The sequence below is a fragment of the Pogona vitticeps genome, chromosome 9, assembly GCF_051106095.1.
Source record: "Pogona vitticeps strain Pit_001003342236 chromosome 9, PviZW2.1, whole genome shotgun sequence".
NCBI lineage: Eukaryota > Metazoa > Chordata > Lepidosauria > Squamata > Agamidae > Pogona > Pogona vitticeps.
In genome coordinates, this window is record NC_135791.1 from 19,183,156 (window position 1) to 19,199,615 (window position 16,460).

At 52.4% G+C, this 16,460-nt stretch overlaps 2 protein-coding genes across 10 annotated transcripts in view; both read right to left on the minus strand.

Moving 5' to 3' along the window:
• LOC140701940 (uncharacterized) overlaps positions 1-8,895 on the minus strand; it is a 26,994-nt gene extending 18,099 nt beyond the window's left edge. The window contains exons 1-7 of one of the 9 annotated variants that reach the window (XM_078380268.1): positions 7,787-8,895; positions 7,625-7,697; positions 7,045-7,150; positions 6,682-6,777; positions 6,445-6,581; positions 6,258-6,354; positions 6,028-6,061 (exon numbers count right to left, since the gene is read on the minus strand). In XM_078380268.1, the coding sequence (XP_078236394.1) occupies positions 6,345-6,354; positions 6,445-6,581; positions 6,682-6,777; positions 7,045-7,146 (345 nt within the window). In that variant the 5' untranslated portion in view covers positions 7,147-7,150; positions 7,625-7,697; positions 7,787-8,895 and the 3' untranslated portion in view covers positions 6,028-6,061; positions 6,258-6,344. Of the gene's footprint in view, positions 1-2,201; positions 2,396-2,588; positions 2,860-3,627; positions 3,662-3,857; positions 3,955-4,044; positions 4,182-4,281; positions 4,378-4,644; positions 4,947-5,200; positions 5,274-5,362; positions 5,961-6,027; positions 6,062-6,257; positions 6,355-6,444; positions 6,582-6,681; positions 6,778-7,044; positions 7,151-7,624; positions 7,721-7,786 lie in introns of those variants that run through there. The other 8 variants (XM_078380267.1, XM_078380270.1, XM_078380273.1 and 5 more) reach the window with 8 other exon arrangements.
• LOC144584318 (maestro heat-like repeat-containing protein family member 7) overlaps positions 1-12,443 on the minus strand; it is a 21,775-nt gene extending 9,332 nt beyond the window's left edge. The window contains exons 1-6 of the mRNA XM_078380266.1: positions 11,177-12,443; positions 10,902-11,077; positions 10,567-10,698; positions 10,210-10,289; positions 9,903-10,008; positions 9,481-9,576 (exon numbers count right to left, since the gene is read on the minus strand). Coding sequence (XP_078236392.1) covers positions 9,481-9,576; positions 9,903-10,008; positions 10,210-10,289; positions 10,567-10,698; positions 10,902-10,928 — 441 coding nt within the window. The 5' untranslated portion in view covers positions 10,929-11,077; positions 11,177-12,443. The remainder of the gene's footprint in view (positions 1-9,480; positions 9,577-9,902; positions 10,009-10,209; positions 10,290-10,566; positions 10,699-10,901; positions 11,078-11,176) is intronic.
• Positions 12,444-16,460: the final 4,017 nt, after the last annotated feature.

Genomic DNA, 16,460 nt, shown 5'->3' on the forward strand with positions numbered 1-16,460 from the left:
GGGATCAATCCCACCCACCCCCTTTTTCGGCTGCCCTGGTGAGGGGAATTCCAAGAGGGATGGTCAGGATGAGGGCCCGGAGGCTCAAATGGAAGGGAGACCGGAAGTCACTCACCACAAGCCCAGAAATCATCTCTGCCTTTGAAAAGGGCACGTCAAGCTGCGCCTCTTTCTTCCGCTGGGCCTCAATGCCGCTGGAGATGAGGCATTCCAGAAAATAAAATTGGTGGTGTATTTCCAGCTGAACCTGGAGGCAGGTGGGGAGTCTGGCTGTGATTCAGGGGGGGCTTCTCTGTCTCTCTCTCCTGCCATGGCCCAGGGAGGCATCCCTTGGAGGCTCTGGAGGAGAGACCGGAGCGGAGCCTGGCAGGGAGGAGTCCAAGGTGGTCGTACGTCGTCTCTCTTGCCTCTCTTGTCCATGAACCACTCGACCACGCCGAGGGAATTCAGGGACTCCAGGGAAGGGTGCAGGGTGGAGGTCCAGGAGGAGTCCATGGAGGGCTCCAGGGGGGTGCCTGAGGATGCTGCCAGGGAGCATCGGAGGAGGCTCGAAGAGTTGGCAAGAAGGCCTGAAAGGAGACCGAGAGTATAGTGAGGAGGCCATTTAGGTCCAGCGAGTTGTGGCCCCTGGCCCCCTGGGCCCCCTTCATGGCCTTGTGGGTCTCACCTGGGGCCCTGCGCTCCGCCACTGATGGAGCGATAGCCACCACAGTGGGGAGGCCTCTGGTGTCTGCTACCCCGGACACTTTCGCTGGGTGAGGCTATGCAGCTGGTGATCAGGCAGCAGAGGAAGTAGAATTCGTGTTGAATCCCTGGCTGTACCTGGAGGCAGGTGGGGAGTCTGGCTGTGATTCAGGGGGGGCTTCTCTGTCTCTTTCTCCTGCCATGGCCCGGGGAGGCATCCCTTGGAGGCTCTGGAGGAGAGACCAGAGCGGAGCCTGGCAGGGAGGAGTCCAAGGTGGTCGTACATCGTCTCTCTTGTCCATGAACCACTCGACCACGCCGAGGGAATTCAGGGACTCCAGGGAAGGGTGCAGGGTGGACGTGCAGGAGGAGTCCACGGAGGGCTCCAGGGGGGTGCCTGAGGATGCTGCCAGGGAGCATCAGAGGAGGCTCGAAGAGTTGGCAAGAAGGCCATGAACTAGTAGACAACCCACCCTGACTGATCGTCGATGTCAATGGAATCCTGCCTCGCTCTGCCTCCTGTCCCCGCTGTCCTCTGCCTCCCGTCCCCAATGCCCTCTTGTTTGGACCAAAGAAATGATAGATAGCGTATCTATGAGATACTAAAAAAGGGATTTCCTGGTTGAAAAGATTTCATCTAGACAAATTAATGAAAGAAGGGGGAACAAAAGAAGGACAAGTTAGAGTAATGACCAAACTTGAGGAGAGCTTGAGGCCAATGTGGAATATGGCAAGCAACGATAAGTTAAGATGTGAAATTAAGATTAGAAAAGGAATGATGGAGTGCGATGATTTTAAGCCAAGACGGAATTCAGTTTTGGTCCTCTAGAGAGGAGAGGGGTACGCATTGGGAGAAGAATCCATGTATTCCTGGATAGAAATGCAGTGTTTGGAATGATCAGAATGAAGAACATGGAAGTAGACCTGGGTGGGAGAGCAACAGCCAAAGTGGAGAAGAGGGGTTGGTATGCCATAAGGGGATCTAGGATAGCAATTTGTAAAATGTTAATTTTTCTACACCTATTTCCTCTTCCATTCAATAATCTTTTTAAAAAATATTGTTTTGATGTGTGCTCTCACACCAGATTAATTTGGGCATCTGTTTTTGTTAACCTGAGCTGAAATTTGGAAGCAGTTCTTCCTTCTCTAGCTAGTTTCTCTGGCCAGTGCATCTTCTTGCAGAGGTGGCTTTAAAAAAAGCTGCAGCTAATTGAAAAATGCAGGATTCATGCCTTGAATTCGTGCAGATGAGGGTTGAAGAAAAAAAAATCAAGCCTTCCTTGTTCTAGGAAAGCATAGCAGCAGGAGCCCTAATCCATTTCTCCAATTGATTACGAGTTTCTTCATAAAAATTATTGGCTAATTAGGCTCTTCCTTCTCATCAAGAAGGAGAAGGAGAGTTTGATGTATTCTGGTAGTTCTCCCTGTGGCCAGGGCATCTCCTCTGTTGTTTCTGGTTGAGCATCCAGCTAGCCATGGCCCCCTTCCACCCTGATGACCTTGCGGGTCTTACCTGGAGGTTTGTGCTCCCCAACTGCTTGGGTGATGGGGGGCAGCAGTGGGGAGGCCTCTGGTAGTTTTCCCCTTCAACCGATTTGTAGGGTGGACCCTCCTCTTCCTCCTGAAGCAGGGCAGCCTCTCCCATAGTCTCCTCGGTCCTTCCTCTCCTGATTGTTCTCTCCCTTTAAAAAGAGTTTTCAGCTTGGAAAACCTAGAACGGAAGAGGAGAAGAGGAGAATGAGGGTTAGGATTGGGGGTCCCTTACATTGACAGACCCCCACTGAGAGAGAGGTGACAGACTGCAACTCTTTCCCCCACCAACCTTAAGTTCTTGCTGACATGGGCACTAGCGCATGCCAAAGAAAGATGGGAGAAGGACTGAAGGAACCCCCCTGCATTCCTACCCCCAAAACCCAAGGTCAGGAGATGGTCTCGCCTTCCCCTCCTGCAGACAAAGATGGAATCCTATAACCTGCTGTCTCTTCCTGCTCATGAGCCAGTCAATCATCCATCGTTTGAGATGTGTCGAGATTGCTGGAGGTCTGCCTGCAGGGCAGTCTCCACAAAGGTTATTCTCGTTTATTCAAGGAAGATCTCCCCAAACTCCACTGTCTGTTTTGCACAGTTCTGGAGCTTGTGCTGGAAGTGGGAAATGTTAGCCTTGGTTGTCTGGACCTGGCGAGACAGGAACATTTCCTCACCATCAGAAGGTCCCTTTCCATCCCTTCCTTCCTTCCCCACAAAATGGAGGAGCCCAAAATCATTCTGGCAACTTAACGTCCGTCCCCAACAGGTCCTTCGCCATTCCAGTGAAGGAATGGAAGAGGAGGAGCCCAGGGTTGGGGTGGGGGGAGCGGGCAGGGGGAGTCCCTGCCGGGCAGTCTCCAGGAAGACGGATTTCTCCTCCCCAAACACCTAGAAACAAAGAGAGACAATTGGGGGGAGTGAGTTGTTTTTGGGTGTGTGTGAGAGTTGTGAATGAGCCTCTTTGGGTCCTCTACTCCCACCCTGAGAAACCCAAAAGATGCTTAAGTGGATCCTCCAGTTTTGATCCTCTCCCTTCCCTTTCCCTGCTCTTTCTCCAGCAGTGAAACCAGAAGCTCCCCTCACGGGGCAGGGGTCTTCGTGTCTGCGTCCTCTGTGGAGGCCTGTGGGGGTGGGTGGGCAAGTGAAGCCAGGCAGGACTAAGCTACAGGCAAGGTCCCCCCTTCCTCTTTCTTCCAGGCAATCAGGCTGCCAAGACAAGGAGGCAGGAGCCTTTCCAGGAAGGGCCCTGCAGTGTGAGCACGAAATTGGAAGGTGGTGGTGGTGGGAGACACAAGTGGAGAGGGAAGCACCACAAGAGCTCCTCCTGGCTTGCTTCTGGTCGACACACTGTGGCTCCCCTCTCCAGGGGCTTCTTATGTGTACTGAATCTTGACGAAGATGTTGTTTTTAGCGAACCTTTTTAATGAGGTAAGCCATCTTGGCTCCTTTTCTGGAGAAAGCGGGGTGAAAAGAACCCAATGCTTTTCCTTCCTGGGGTTCCAAAAGAGAAGGAGCCCTCCCCCGGAGAAGGGGAGAGGTGAGGAAGGTTTGGCCTCCCCAAGCTCTTCATCTAAACCCCGGCAGAGTCTGACCTGCCCGCCCCCTTCTGCCTGCAGGATGGTTCCCTTTTCAGCAGGATCCCTTACCTGGCCTGGCCTAGAGGCACTGGAGCACCACCGGCTGTTTTGCACTGCCCTGGAACTTGGGCAGGTGGTCGCGCAGCTCGGCCTCGCTCATCCAGACCTGGAGAGAGAGGAAGGTTTCTTCACTGTCAGAGGTTTCCTTTTCACCCTTTTCCAAACAGACTGGCCCAAAGTCATTCGGGCAACTTACATCTGTCCCCAACAGGTCCTTCGCCATTCTAAGAGGAGGAGCCTCAGGTTGGAGGTGGGGGGAGCAGGCAAGAGGAGTCCCTGCCGGGCAGTCTCCATGAAGGATGCCTTCTCCACTGGAAACTGCTCCCCAACCATCTAGAAACAGATGGTTGGGGGGGGAGGGAGTTGTTTTTGACTGTGTGTGTGTTATTTAGCCCCTTCCTCTTCCTCCCAGGCAAGCAGCCTTTGTCCTTACCTCCACGATAGAAAGCAGGTGGTCTCTGCTTGGGTCCTCCTCTATCAGCCCCCGAAGGAGATGTTCTGCCATGTTAGTGGTGTTCCTGAAGGCCTCCTGCAAGAGAAGGAAGGTGCCTTTCTTGAGCTTCCTGGAGTGGCTCTTAGGTGGCATCTTTCCACGCTGAGGCAGCCGTGCGAGGGCTGCTTCCCAGAGCCCTGTGGTGTTGGGCTCTAGCCTGGCTCTGGGCAGAATCAGCCGTGGTTGCCCAGACCTTCCCTGGGAGGGAGAGGAGGGGGGCAACCCTTGGGTTTCCCCTTGATTTCTCAGGAGCCCCTTCCAAGGAAGGAAGGAAAAGGGGCTGGAAGGAAGCCAAGGACTGACCTCTACCTCCGGATCCTGGCTTGGCTCCTCCAGCATGACCCAGGCACGGAGGGCCAAGTGAAGGAATTGGGTCTCCAGGTCCTTTGGGGTCCTTGGCTGCATTTTGCTGTGGAGAGGAAAAGGAAAACATGAGATGGGGGGCTAGGAGGGAGGGAAGCTCGTCCTACAACAATTTCAACATTTCAGAACCCGGTGGAGCGCAGACTGTCTGCTTCAGCTTCCTACCATATGGTAACCCATCTTCCTGAATTTCACATAACCTTAGTAGGCATTTAGTCTCCTATTTGACAGTTATTTATTCTCAAGTTGATGGGAGAGGCGGAGCTTGTCACTGCATCAAGTCAATTCTGACTGAGGGGAGCCCTTTTCATGGGTTTCTGGGTAGAGAGGACTTAAAGTACCATTCCTTTCTTTTGGGGGCACCCTGGGACTGTGCCGCTTGCCCAAGGCCATGCAGGCTGGATCTTCTGACCGGAGGCACGATTGGGAATCGAACCCCCAAACTCTAACTCACCGAGCTATCCTGCCAGATGGACTGTCGGAGGGGATCCCTTACCTGGATTGGCCTGGAGGCCCTGGAGCGCCACCGGCTGTTTTGCGCTCCCCTGCTCAGCCTCACTCATCCAGACCTGGAGAGACAGGAAGGTTTCCTCACCGTCAGAAGTTTCCTTTTCACCCTTTCCCAAAGCGACCAGCCCAAAGTCATTCTGCAACTTACCTCTGCCCCCAACAGGTCCTTCGCCATTCCAGTGAAGGAATGGAAGAGGAGGAGCCCAGGGTTGGGGTGGGGGGAGCGGGCAGGGGGAGTCCCTGCCGGGCAGTCTCCAGGAAGACGGATTTCTCCTCCCCAAACACCTAGAAACAAAGAGAGACAATTGGGGGGAGTGAGTTGTTTTTGGGTGTGTGTGAGAGTTGTGAATGAGCCTCTTTCGGTCCTCTACTCCCACCCTGAGAAACCCAAAAGATGCTTAAGTGGATCCTCCAGTTTTGATCCTCTCCCTCCCCTTTCACTGCTCTTTCTCCAGCAGTGAAACCAGAAGCTCCCCTCACGGGGCAGGGGTCTTCGTGTCTGCGTCCTATGTGGAGGCCTGTGGGGGTGGGTGGGCAAGTGAAGCCAGGCAGGACTAAGCTACAGTCAAGGTCCCCCCTTCCTCTTTCTTCCAGGCAATCAGGCTGCCAAGACAAGGAGGCAGGAGCCTTTCCAGGAAGGGCCCTGCAGTGTGAGCACGAAATTGGAAGGTGGTGGTGGTGGGAGACACAAGTGGAGAGGGAAGCACCACAAGAGCTCCTCCTGGCTTGCTTCTGGTCGACACACTGTGGCTCCCCTCTCCAGGGGCTTCTTATGTGTACTGAATCTTGACGAAGATGTTGTTTTTAGCGAACCTTTTTAATGAGGTAAGCCATCTTGGCTCCTTTTCTGGAGAAAGCGGGGTGAAAAGAACCCAATGCTTTTCCTTCCTGGGGTTCCAAAAGGGAAGGAGCCCTCCCCCGGAGAAGGGGAGAGGTGAGGAAGGTTTGGCCTCCCCAAGCTCTTCATCTAAACCCCGGCAGAGTCTGACCTGCCCGCCCCCTTCTGCCTGCAGGATGGTTCCCTTTTCAGCAGGATCCCTTACCTGGCCTGGCCTAGAGGCACTGGAGCGCCACCGGCTGTTTTGCACTGCCCTGGAACTTGGGCAGGTGGTCGCGCAGCTCGGCCTCGCTCATCCAGACCTGGAGAGAGAGGAAGGTTTCTTCACTGTCAGAGGTTTCCTTTTCACCCTTTTCCAAACGGACCGGCCCAAAGTCATTCGGGCAACTTACATCTGTCCCCAACAGGTCCTTCGCCATTCCAAGAGGAGGAGCCTCAGGTTGGAGGTGGGGGGAGCAGGCAAGAGGAGTCCCTGCCGGGCAGTCTCCATGAAGGATGCCTTCTCCACTGGAAACTGCTCCCCAAACATCTAGAAACAGATGGTTGGGGGGGGAGGGAGTTGTTTTTGACTGTGTGTGTGTTATTTAGCCCCTTCCTCTTCCTCCCAGGCAAGCAGCCTTTGTCCTTACCTCCACGATAGAAAGCAGGTGGTCTCTGCTTGGGTCCTCCTCTATCAGCCCCCGAAGGAGATGTTCTGCCATGTTAGTGGTGTTCCTGAAGGCCTCCTGCAAGAGAAGGAAGGTGCCTTTCTTGAGCTTCCTGGAGTGGCTCTTAGGTGGCATCTTTCCACGCTGAGGCAGCCGTGTGAGGGCTGCTTCCCAGAGACCTGTGGTGTTGGGCTCTAGCCTGGCTCTGGGCGGAATCAGCCGTGGTTGCCCAGACCTTCCCTGGGAGGGAGAGGAGGGGGGCAACCCTTGGGTTTCCCCTTGATTTCTCAGGAGCCCCTTCCAAGGAAGGAAGGAAAAGGGGCTGGAAGGAAGCCAAGGACTGACCTCTACCTCCAGATCCTGGCTTGGCTCTTCCAGCATGACCCAGGCACGGAGGGCCAAGTGAAGGAAGTGGGTCTCCAGGTCCTTTGGGGTCCTTGGCTGCATTTTGCTGTGGAGAGGAAAAGGAAAACATGAGATGGGGGGCTAGGAGGGAGGGAAGCTCGTCCTACAACAATTTCAACATTTCAGAACCCGGTGGAGCGCAGACTGTCTGCTTCAGCTTCCTACCATATGGTAACCCATCTTCCTGAATTTCACATAACCTTAGTAGGCATTTAGTCTCCTATTTGACAGTTATTTATTCTCAAGTTTTCTATGGCCAGTGACCCTTTGGGAATTCCTCCTCCTCCTCCTCCTGTGCCATCAAGTCAATTCTGACTGAGGGGAGCCCTTTTCATGGGTTTCTGGGTAGAGAGGACTTAAAGTACCATTCCTTTCTTTTGGGGGCACCCTGGGACTGTGCCCCTTGCCCAAGGCCATGCAGGCTGGATCTTCTGACCGGAGGCACGATGGGGAATCGAACCCCCAAACTCTAACTCACCGAGCTATCCTGCCAGATGGACTGTCGGAGGGGATCCCTTACCTGGATTGGCCTGGAGGCCCTGGAGCGCCGCCGGCTGTTTTGCGCTCCCCTGCTCGGCCTCACTCATCCAGACCTGGAGAGACAGGAAGGTTTCCTCACCGTCAGAAGTTTCCTTTTCACCCTTTCCCAAAGCGACCAGCCGAAAGTCATTCTGCAACTTACCTCTGCCCCCAACAGGTCCTTCGCCATTCCAATGAAGGAATGGAAGAGGAGGAGCCCAGTGTGGGGGGAGCAGGCAGGGGGAATCCCTGCTGGGCAGTCTCCAGGAAGGATGACTTCTCCACTGGAAACTGCTCCCCAAACTGCTCTTTGTTGAGCTGTCCTGAGAACAATCCTTAGATACTTCCAGGGAGCATCTCATAAGGCTTCAGGAAGATCCTGCTGGGGCTGAGGAGAGACTCAGAGGGCGCATTAACCTGCAAAGAGCATCCAGCTAGCCATGGCCCCCTGCCACCCTGATGACCTTGCGGGTCTTACCTGGAGATTTGTGCTCCCCAACTGCTTGGGTGATGGGGGGGCAGCAGTGGGGAGGCCTCTGGTAGTTTTCCCCTTCAACCGATTTGTAGGGTGGACCCTCCTCTTCCTCCTGAAGGAGTGCAGCCTCTCCCATAGCCTCCTCGGTCCTTCCTCTCCTGATTGTTCTCTCCCTTTAAAAAAGTGTTTTCAGCTTGGAAAAGCTAGAACGGAAGAGGAGAAGAGGAGAATGAGGGTTAAGATTGGGGGTCCCTTACATTGACAGACCCCCACTGGGAGAGAGATGGGAGAGGGCATCACTCCCCCCCTCCCGACTTTGTTTTCATGCTGACATGGGCACTAGCGCATGACAAAGGATGAAGGGAGAGGGACGGAAGGAGCCTTCCCTGCATTCAATGGAGGAACTCAAGAACTGATCTGTTCCTCAGGATCCCGGTTTGGCTCCTCCAAGCTGACCAGAGCAGGGAGGACCAAATGAAGGATCTCTGGGGTTTTTCGGCTTCACTCTGCAGTGGGGATGAAAAGGAAAGCATGAGATGATGGTCCAAGAGACAGGGAGGCTCTGATGGGCTGAACCTTACCCTACAACTGGCAGGAGAGGCTTTTCCAGCAGGGGCCAGGGCATCCATGCTGGAGGTGGACAGGGCTGGTCATGGGGCTCTTTGGCAGGGCGTGAGTGCTTGCCACGCCATGGAAGCTCCTTGGACATGTGGACCCCGGCCTGAGGATCATGTGGTTTTCTCTGTTCTCCTCTCCCCCACTGACCTAACACTTTGCATCTGTCCCAAGAAGGTCTTCTCCAAACACGTGGCTTTCTGCAAGCGCATGGCTTGTGCTGCAATGCCCTCCAATGCCAAACAGGGCTTGGAAGGGGCAGGGAGACTCTGAGGGAAAGACTGGTGAAGGCGGATGCTCAAGAAGAGGAACTAAGCAAGCCGCTCTCCTGAGAGGATTGAGCAGTGGGCTGAGAACCACAGAGTGAAGCTTGACAGGCAGAAGTGCAAAGGGCTACAACTTGGGGAGAAAAACCCGAAACCCTCAGTGACAAGGGGGGGGGGAAACCTGTGTGAAAAACACTATGAGGGAGAAGGAACTGGGGCAGGTCACAAGCGGCCTGTCAGCCAACAGTGTGATCAGGCTGCAGCAAAGGGAATGGCGAGTTTAGGGCGCCTTAAGCGAAGGATAGCTTCCACAGCCTGGGAAGAGTTCCCCTCTATTTGGCACTGGTTTGGCCTCCTCACCTGTTAAGATGGCTGTGGAGGAACTGGAACAGGTTCAGAGGAGAGAAAGAAGGAGGCGCTGAGGGGAGACCGAACGCCCTGGGCAGGTCTACCATCTCCCGGGGGCTTCTTGGGCCCCCACCTCCTCTCTTTTGTACTTACGTCCAGGAGGGAAAAGAGGTGGCCGATGGTGGGGTCCTCCCGGAGCAGGCTTTGGAGGAGAACCTGCCAAGTTTGTGTGGTGTTTTCATAGAAGGTCTGCAAGAAAACAAAGGTGCCTTTGTGACATGGCTGGATTTGCTGCTCCACAAAGTATTCCTGGCCCAAGGCAGTGATGGGATGGCTGCTTTTCTCTGGAACCTGCCCTTCCCAGACCCAGGCGGTTTTGGGCTCTAGCCTGGCTGGGGGTGGAATCAGCCATGGTTGCCCTGAACGAGGACCTTCACTGAGGGAAGGAGGAGAGAGGGCAACCCTTTCCCCCCCCCCACCGCTTTGATTTCTCGCTGACCTTGGCTTTAGCGGATGAAGGGAGAGGGATGGAAGGAGCCTCCCCGGCATTCCTGCTCAGGAGCCCAAGGACTCACCTGTTCCTCACGGTCCTGGCTCAGCTCCTGCAGGCTGGCCAGAACAGGGAGGGCCAGACCAACGAAACGGGTCTCCAGCTCCCTCGGGGTTTTGGGCTTCAGTCGGCTGTGGGGATGAATAAGAAAGGGTGAGACCATGGGCTAGGAGGGGGACGCTTCTCACGGGTGAACGCTGGCCCCACAACTGGCAGGAGGCTGCTTTCCAGCCAGGGGGCAGCCCAGGGCGGCTTCAGGTCCCACACATCCCTACACATCCCTCTCCCCACCCCCACCCCCACCGCATCCACACACATCGCATTTGGACTACCTCAGATGGGAGAGAGCCGTCAGGGCGGAAGGCAGGATGCTTCCTGACTTGCAGGGTGATTGATGGCGCTCCACCACCTCCTAAAAGTGACCAAGGAGAGAGAGGGAGAGAGAGGTTGATGTCCTTCGCCCAAGGCTTTCAGGGGGAAGACTCCTGCCCCTCCGTTCAGGTGCCCATCCTCACTTTCCAGCTGGTTCATCCGCTTTCTTCCCTTTCAGAAGCTGTTGAACCAACTGCAACTACAGATCAATCCCACCACCGGCCTTTTTGGGCTGCCCTGGTAAGGGGGCTGCTGGGAGGGATGGTCAGGAAGAGGGCCCGGAAGCTCCAATGGAAGAGAGACCCAAATTCACTCACCACAAGCGCAGAAACCATCTCTGCCTTCGAAAAGGCAACGTCAAGCTGGGCTTCCTTCTTCCTCTGGGCCTCCTTGCAGCTGGAAATCAGGCATTCCAGGAAATAGAAGGAATACTCAATTCCCAGCTGAACCTGGAGGTAGGAAAAGAGTCCGGTTGTTATTCAGAAGGGCTTTCTCCCTCTGTCCCTCTCTCTCCCTTTCCTGCCAAGCCCCAAGGAGGCATCCCGTGGGGGGGGGGCTCTGGAGGAGAGACTGGAGAGGGCATCCCGGTCCCCTCCTGCCCCTGGAGACCCCAGAGTGGAGCCTGGCTGGGAGGAGTCCAAGGTGGTCGTACCTCATCTCCCTTCCCTCTCTTGTCCATGAACCACTCGACGACGCCGAGTGAATTCAGGGACTCCAGGGAAGGGTGCAGGGTGGACGTGCAGGAGCAGTCCACGGAGGGCTCCAGGGGGGTGCCTGAGGATGCTGCCAGGGAGCATCGGAGGAGGCTCGAAGAGTTGGCAAGAAGGCCTGAAGGGAGACAGAGAGTATAGTGAGGAGGCCATGAAGGTCCAGCGAGCTGTAGCCCCTGGACCCCCTGGGCCCCCTTCATGGCCTTGTGGGTCTCACCTGGGGCCCTGCGCTCCGCCACTGCTGGGTCGACAGCCCCCGCAGTGGGGAGGCCGCTGGTGCCTGCTGCCCCAGACCCTTTCGCCGGGTGGATTTTCCTCCTCCTCCAGCAGGGCAGGTGGTTCCTCCAGGAACGCCAGCCGCTCCTGCCTCCCTCCTCTCTCGCCTCTGCCTTTCCCTCCAAAAGCTTTCTGAGCTTCGCCAACCTAGAACGGAAGAAAAGAAGGTGAGAAAGAGGGCTTGGAGTGCCCACCGGGCCTTCTTCCTAAAAAAAGTCTAAAAGCGTATTTGTAACTGGAGGGAGGAGGTAGCGTCTGTATTGAGCTCCGCTCCCTATCTAAAATAGTTCTAACAGTTATAAATATTTGGAAGGCCTTATTTATTTTTATTTTAAATCAGTCCGTGTTTTATAGCTTTTTATAGTTAGCCAGTCACGACGGCAGTGGAGGCCGGGGCAAGATCCGTAGAAGGTGGTGAGCTTTTACTAGAGCATTCCTTCTCAAGGAGATGGGTGGTGGGGGTGATGCTGATAAAGAGGATTTGCTTTCCTTTCCTGCTTCAAAACAAACCAAGATAATGGACTTTTTGTACTGCAGAGCCTGAATTTACACTCCCCACTCACATATCCAACTCCTTTTCTCCTTTGGTGGAAAGTGATAACGAAGGTAATCAAAAGGGAGAGAACAACACTCAAGCAGCAACCTTGTTTGATATAGAGACGGGGCAGTTTCATGAGGAGGTAAACTCTCAAGAAGGACTCAAGACAACGCAAGAGGAACCCAAGGTAGGGATTGAACCAGCTGATATAATAAAACTGATGAAGAGAACTATGGAAAGAACTATAGACTTTATCCTGAACGCTGTTAAAGATCTATCCATATTTTTGGAAAAAGTCTCCTCTTTGGGGAAGATCTTTGATGGAAGGGAGAGCCTAACATCTGTGGGTAACAGTGCAGACCTCCTTGGAAAAATACCAGAAGTGACAAGGATCAAGAGTAAGGCATCCTCTACAACAATACCCTCCAATGTTCAACAGATTGGGCAGCAATTAGATGGAAGTCTAAGAAAAACAGGGGAGGAATTTAAAACATTTGCTCTCTCTTTGCAATCCCGGAAAATTTGCTTAACTGTCTGCCTCTATAAAGGAAAAGAAATAAATTGGTCTACCAAGAGCCAAGCAGCAAGACATCTAAACTTTCTCCTGAAGACTCCTCCCTTACTAAAGGACCTAATCTCAGTTGAACCCATAAACAAATCTAACCAGATACAAAAAGTAGTGCTACTGTTTCAAACCAAAAAAATATCATCGTTGATACTGAGGAAGAGACCCTTATTAAAGAAATTTGGAATTTTTCCAACTAGAATGTTCCAAAACACCAAGATTTATCCCCTCCTCCCAAATCTTACTCACAAGCCTCCTGATAAAGAGCCGGCAAGAATAACATTGCTAACACCGAAACCAAGGACAGAAACAGCCATGGAAACTGAACTAATCATGTGGCCAGACCTAACGGATACTGCACATAAAGAGGACAGCTATAGGGTAGATCCGGTGGAAACAGGGACATCTGCAGTTTTCCCAGGTCCGTCAAGGGAAGCACAATCAGAGATTCTGGACAGGCTAAAAGATCTGCGCTCATGACTCCAGAACCCAGTAAGACCTGTTAATGCACCAGAGGGAAATATACAGGACAATGTGGGCCCATATGACACAGAGGAGATCCCTTTAATCGATATGGACCAACTTTCAGCTAGCAGCGGGGGAGACACCCGCATGTTAGCAAATGGCACCACATGTGGGTTGGAGTTGTCAAACGTAAAGGAGGATAGGATACCGTTGTCCACACCATCGACAGCTATACTAGGAGCTACAGATCAAGAGTTAAATGGACAAACAGCTAGAATGGTGTCTCCTCCACCACCTCTTGTATTAAAACACAGCGACCCCCTCAACCGCAATGGATGTGTATTCAACGATGCCAAAAAAATCCTGGATAACATTGATAAAACAGAATGACAAATATTGACCTCCACGCTTAAGATACTCTCATGGAATGTTGCAGGATGGTTTCGCTGTTTAACAAACTCACATGATAATCCCTTTGTCTGCCAGAAATGGGATATTATAGCAATCCAAGAGACTTGGACCAACCAAGAAATCGCCCTGCAAGGGTACAATAACTATTGGGTGAAAGCCAGAAGGGGAGAGGCTCTAGGAAGGATGAAAGGAGGGTTGGCAATTTTAATCTCAGATACCCTAAATTTCAAATGTCAAGAGAAACCTCCCATGGATTCAAGGGCTATGGCAATACTCCTGGAAAGTAGGGAAGATAGCCTAATTTTAATAAATGTATATATCCTCCCATTAACTTTAAAACTACAAATAACTGAAGCATGGTGCTCTCTAGAAACATAGATAGCAAATCTATTAGTAGATCACCCTAAGGCAAAGGTGCTACTCTTAGGAGATTTTAATGCACGCCTTGGCCCTGATGGTACTAATCTTGAATCCAAGTGCAAGGAATTTTTCAGTGATCTGGATGATTTTCATAAACTTCTTCCCATCCCTAGGCTTTTCAAGGATTCATATTCAAACCTTGCAGGATTGTATTTGGCCAAGACAGCCTCCAAGATGGGTTTGTACCTTCTGAATGGCACTTTTCCAGAGGATCATCCCGCGGAGTTCACCTACATGTCAGGCCAAGGTTCCAGTACTATTGACTATATGCTAGTTTGTGCCTCTCTAATTCCGCTGATAACCAGCTTTCAAGTGTTACCTTATCTAGAGAGTGATCATTTCCCCCTACTGCTTCAGGCTAAACCTTTATTTACAACTCAAACTATGACTGATCAGCCTTCACATGAAGGCTCACAAACACTAACTCGTAGGGTGAGCTGGTCTCCACTAGTGCAACCCAGGTTCAGAGAAGTAATAGCTGTCAAAAATCACTGTACAGTGGTGCCTCGCATAGCGAGGTTAATCCGTTCCGGATTAACCTTCGCTATGCTGAAGCATCGTTAAACGGTACAGAAAAGCCCATTAGAACGCATTAAACATGGTTTAATGCGTTCCAAATGGGCCAAATACTCACCGTTTAACGAAGCTTCGTAATGGCCGGCAGCCATTTTCGCGCCCTCGCCTCGCTTAACGAGGGCGCGAAAACGCTGCGGGCGGCCATTTTAGGCCATTTGCCGGCTTCCGGCGGCCATTTTGGCCGCCGAACAGCTGATCGGCGGGGGTCGTTTTGCGAAGATCGGTAAGCGAAACGCTTACCGGTCTTCGCAAAGCGAATTTTTCCCTATGGGAAAAACGTTGTGCGATCGCATTAGCGATCCGAAAAAACGGATCGCTACGCGATTTAATCGTTATACGGTGCGCTCGTTAAGCGAGGCACCACTGTATTCTTAAATTTGAAAACCTGGACTATAATATACAGAATGATCCCATTAAGACTTACAACAGTCTAGTACAGGAACTAAAAACAAATTTAAATGAATCTAAAGACCAACCATTAACAACCTATAGGAAATCCAAACCCTAGTTTGATAAAGATTGCCTAGGAGCAAGAAAAGCCCTAACAGCTGTCTATTATCAGTTTAAAAAAGCAAACAACAAACAAAGACAGGAAATTCAACAGAAGCTTAGGGTTCAAAAAGCAGCATATAAACATCTAATTTATCAAAAGAAAAAAGAATATACGCACTCGCTATGGGCAGAAGTAATCCTAGCTGCGAAACAGAAAAATTCTTCCAAGTTCTGGCAATTGGTTAATGTTAAGAAACAAAACCTCTCTTGTCAAATTGATCCTCCAATCTCCCAGTGTAAATGGGTTGCCTTTTATAATCAGCTTTATAAAGACTTTCCTCCAATACTAGTCTCAGCTGGTGAATTTGATGTTCTACCAGTCTGGCCACCAGTTTCCCAAGAGGGAATTATATCCCATACAGTTGGCCCTCGACTTATGAACTTAATCCGTTCTGGGAGCAAGTTTGTACCCCGGAAAGTTTGTAAGTCAACCTACCATTTCCAATTGAAATGCATGGGAACAGAATTAATCCGTTCCAGCATTAAAAAAAACAAAACAAAAGAAAAATTAAAACAAAAAGAGCAAGTCCCACGTTGGGACTGCAAACACACACACACACACACACACACACACACACACACACACACACACACACACACACACACACACACACACACACACACACACACACACACAAACCACAGAAACATAAACCCCCAGTCCAAACCCTCCCTCCAAAACCCACACAGAAAAGATTAAAAAAAAGAGGACTTACCAGTTCGAAGTCGCGCGGTGGTCCCCTGCCTCCACGCGGCCGGGGGCGAGGGGCCAGGCGCCCAGCCTGCTCTAGCCGCCCGGCCCTCCACTGGTTCTGCTGCCTTTGGAGCTTCCAAAGGGCTTCCTCCGATGTCGGGGAAAGCCCTTTGAACCCTCTCAAGGCACTGATCGCGGCGGCGAGGACCCCCAGGAAGGCCTCCCATGGTGGCGTGCAAGCCCTGGGAGACCTCCCTGGAGGTCCCCACCACCGCGATGGGCGGCTTCGGAGCTCTCTGAAGCCAAAAAGGCTGGGAGAAAGCGTGGAGGGAGAGGGGAGGGCAAGAGACTCAGGCTGCCACCCGCCATCCCCCCTCCGAGGGCTCCCCTTTCCCTCAGAACCCCCCACCTCCACCCCGGGGAAAGAGCCCCCCTGCCCAGCTCCCCTCAGGGGCCCCAATTAAAGGGAAAAGAGCGAGAAACAGGGGGCCTCCCCGACTCACATGTCTCTCGCCTGCTGCGCCAACACAGTAGCCAGCAAAATGGAGCCTCTCAGGCCCACTCAGGGGAGGTCAGTCCGGACGCAGAACGTGTCACAATGGCTGAAGCTCCCTTAGAGTCCAGGTAGAGCCACCTCCATGCCCAGTTTTTGGGGTGGGTGAGCCATAACTCTTCTTAGTCTTTCAGGCTGGAAACGGTTTTTGGAAACTGAATATTGGTGTCTGTGTGGGGAATGTCTGCCATTTGGAGATTGCTAAAGACCAATATTCCTAACAATGCGACGATGGAATGAAAGCCAGTCTCTGGGTGGGGGTCTCAGTTCTCAGAGCCCCTTCCTGCTGAGCATCATCTGAACTTTCCTTGCGCCCATCATCCTGGTTCTGCCTCCATTCTGTCCACACAACAGAAGGGTTGACAGAATCAAAGCAGGTCAAAACACGGAACATTTCTGGATATTTTTGTTCTGCTTTGCTCTGATTTTCTCAGCCCTGGATCTGTTCACA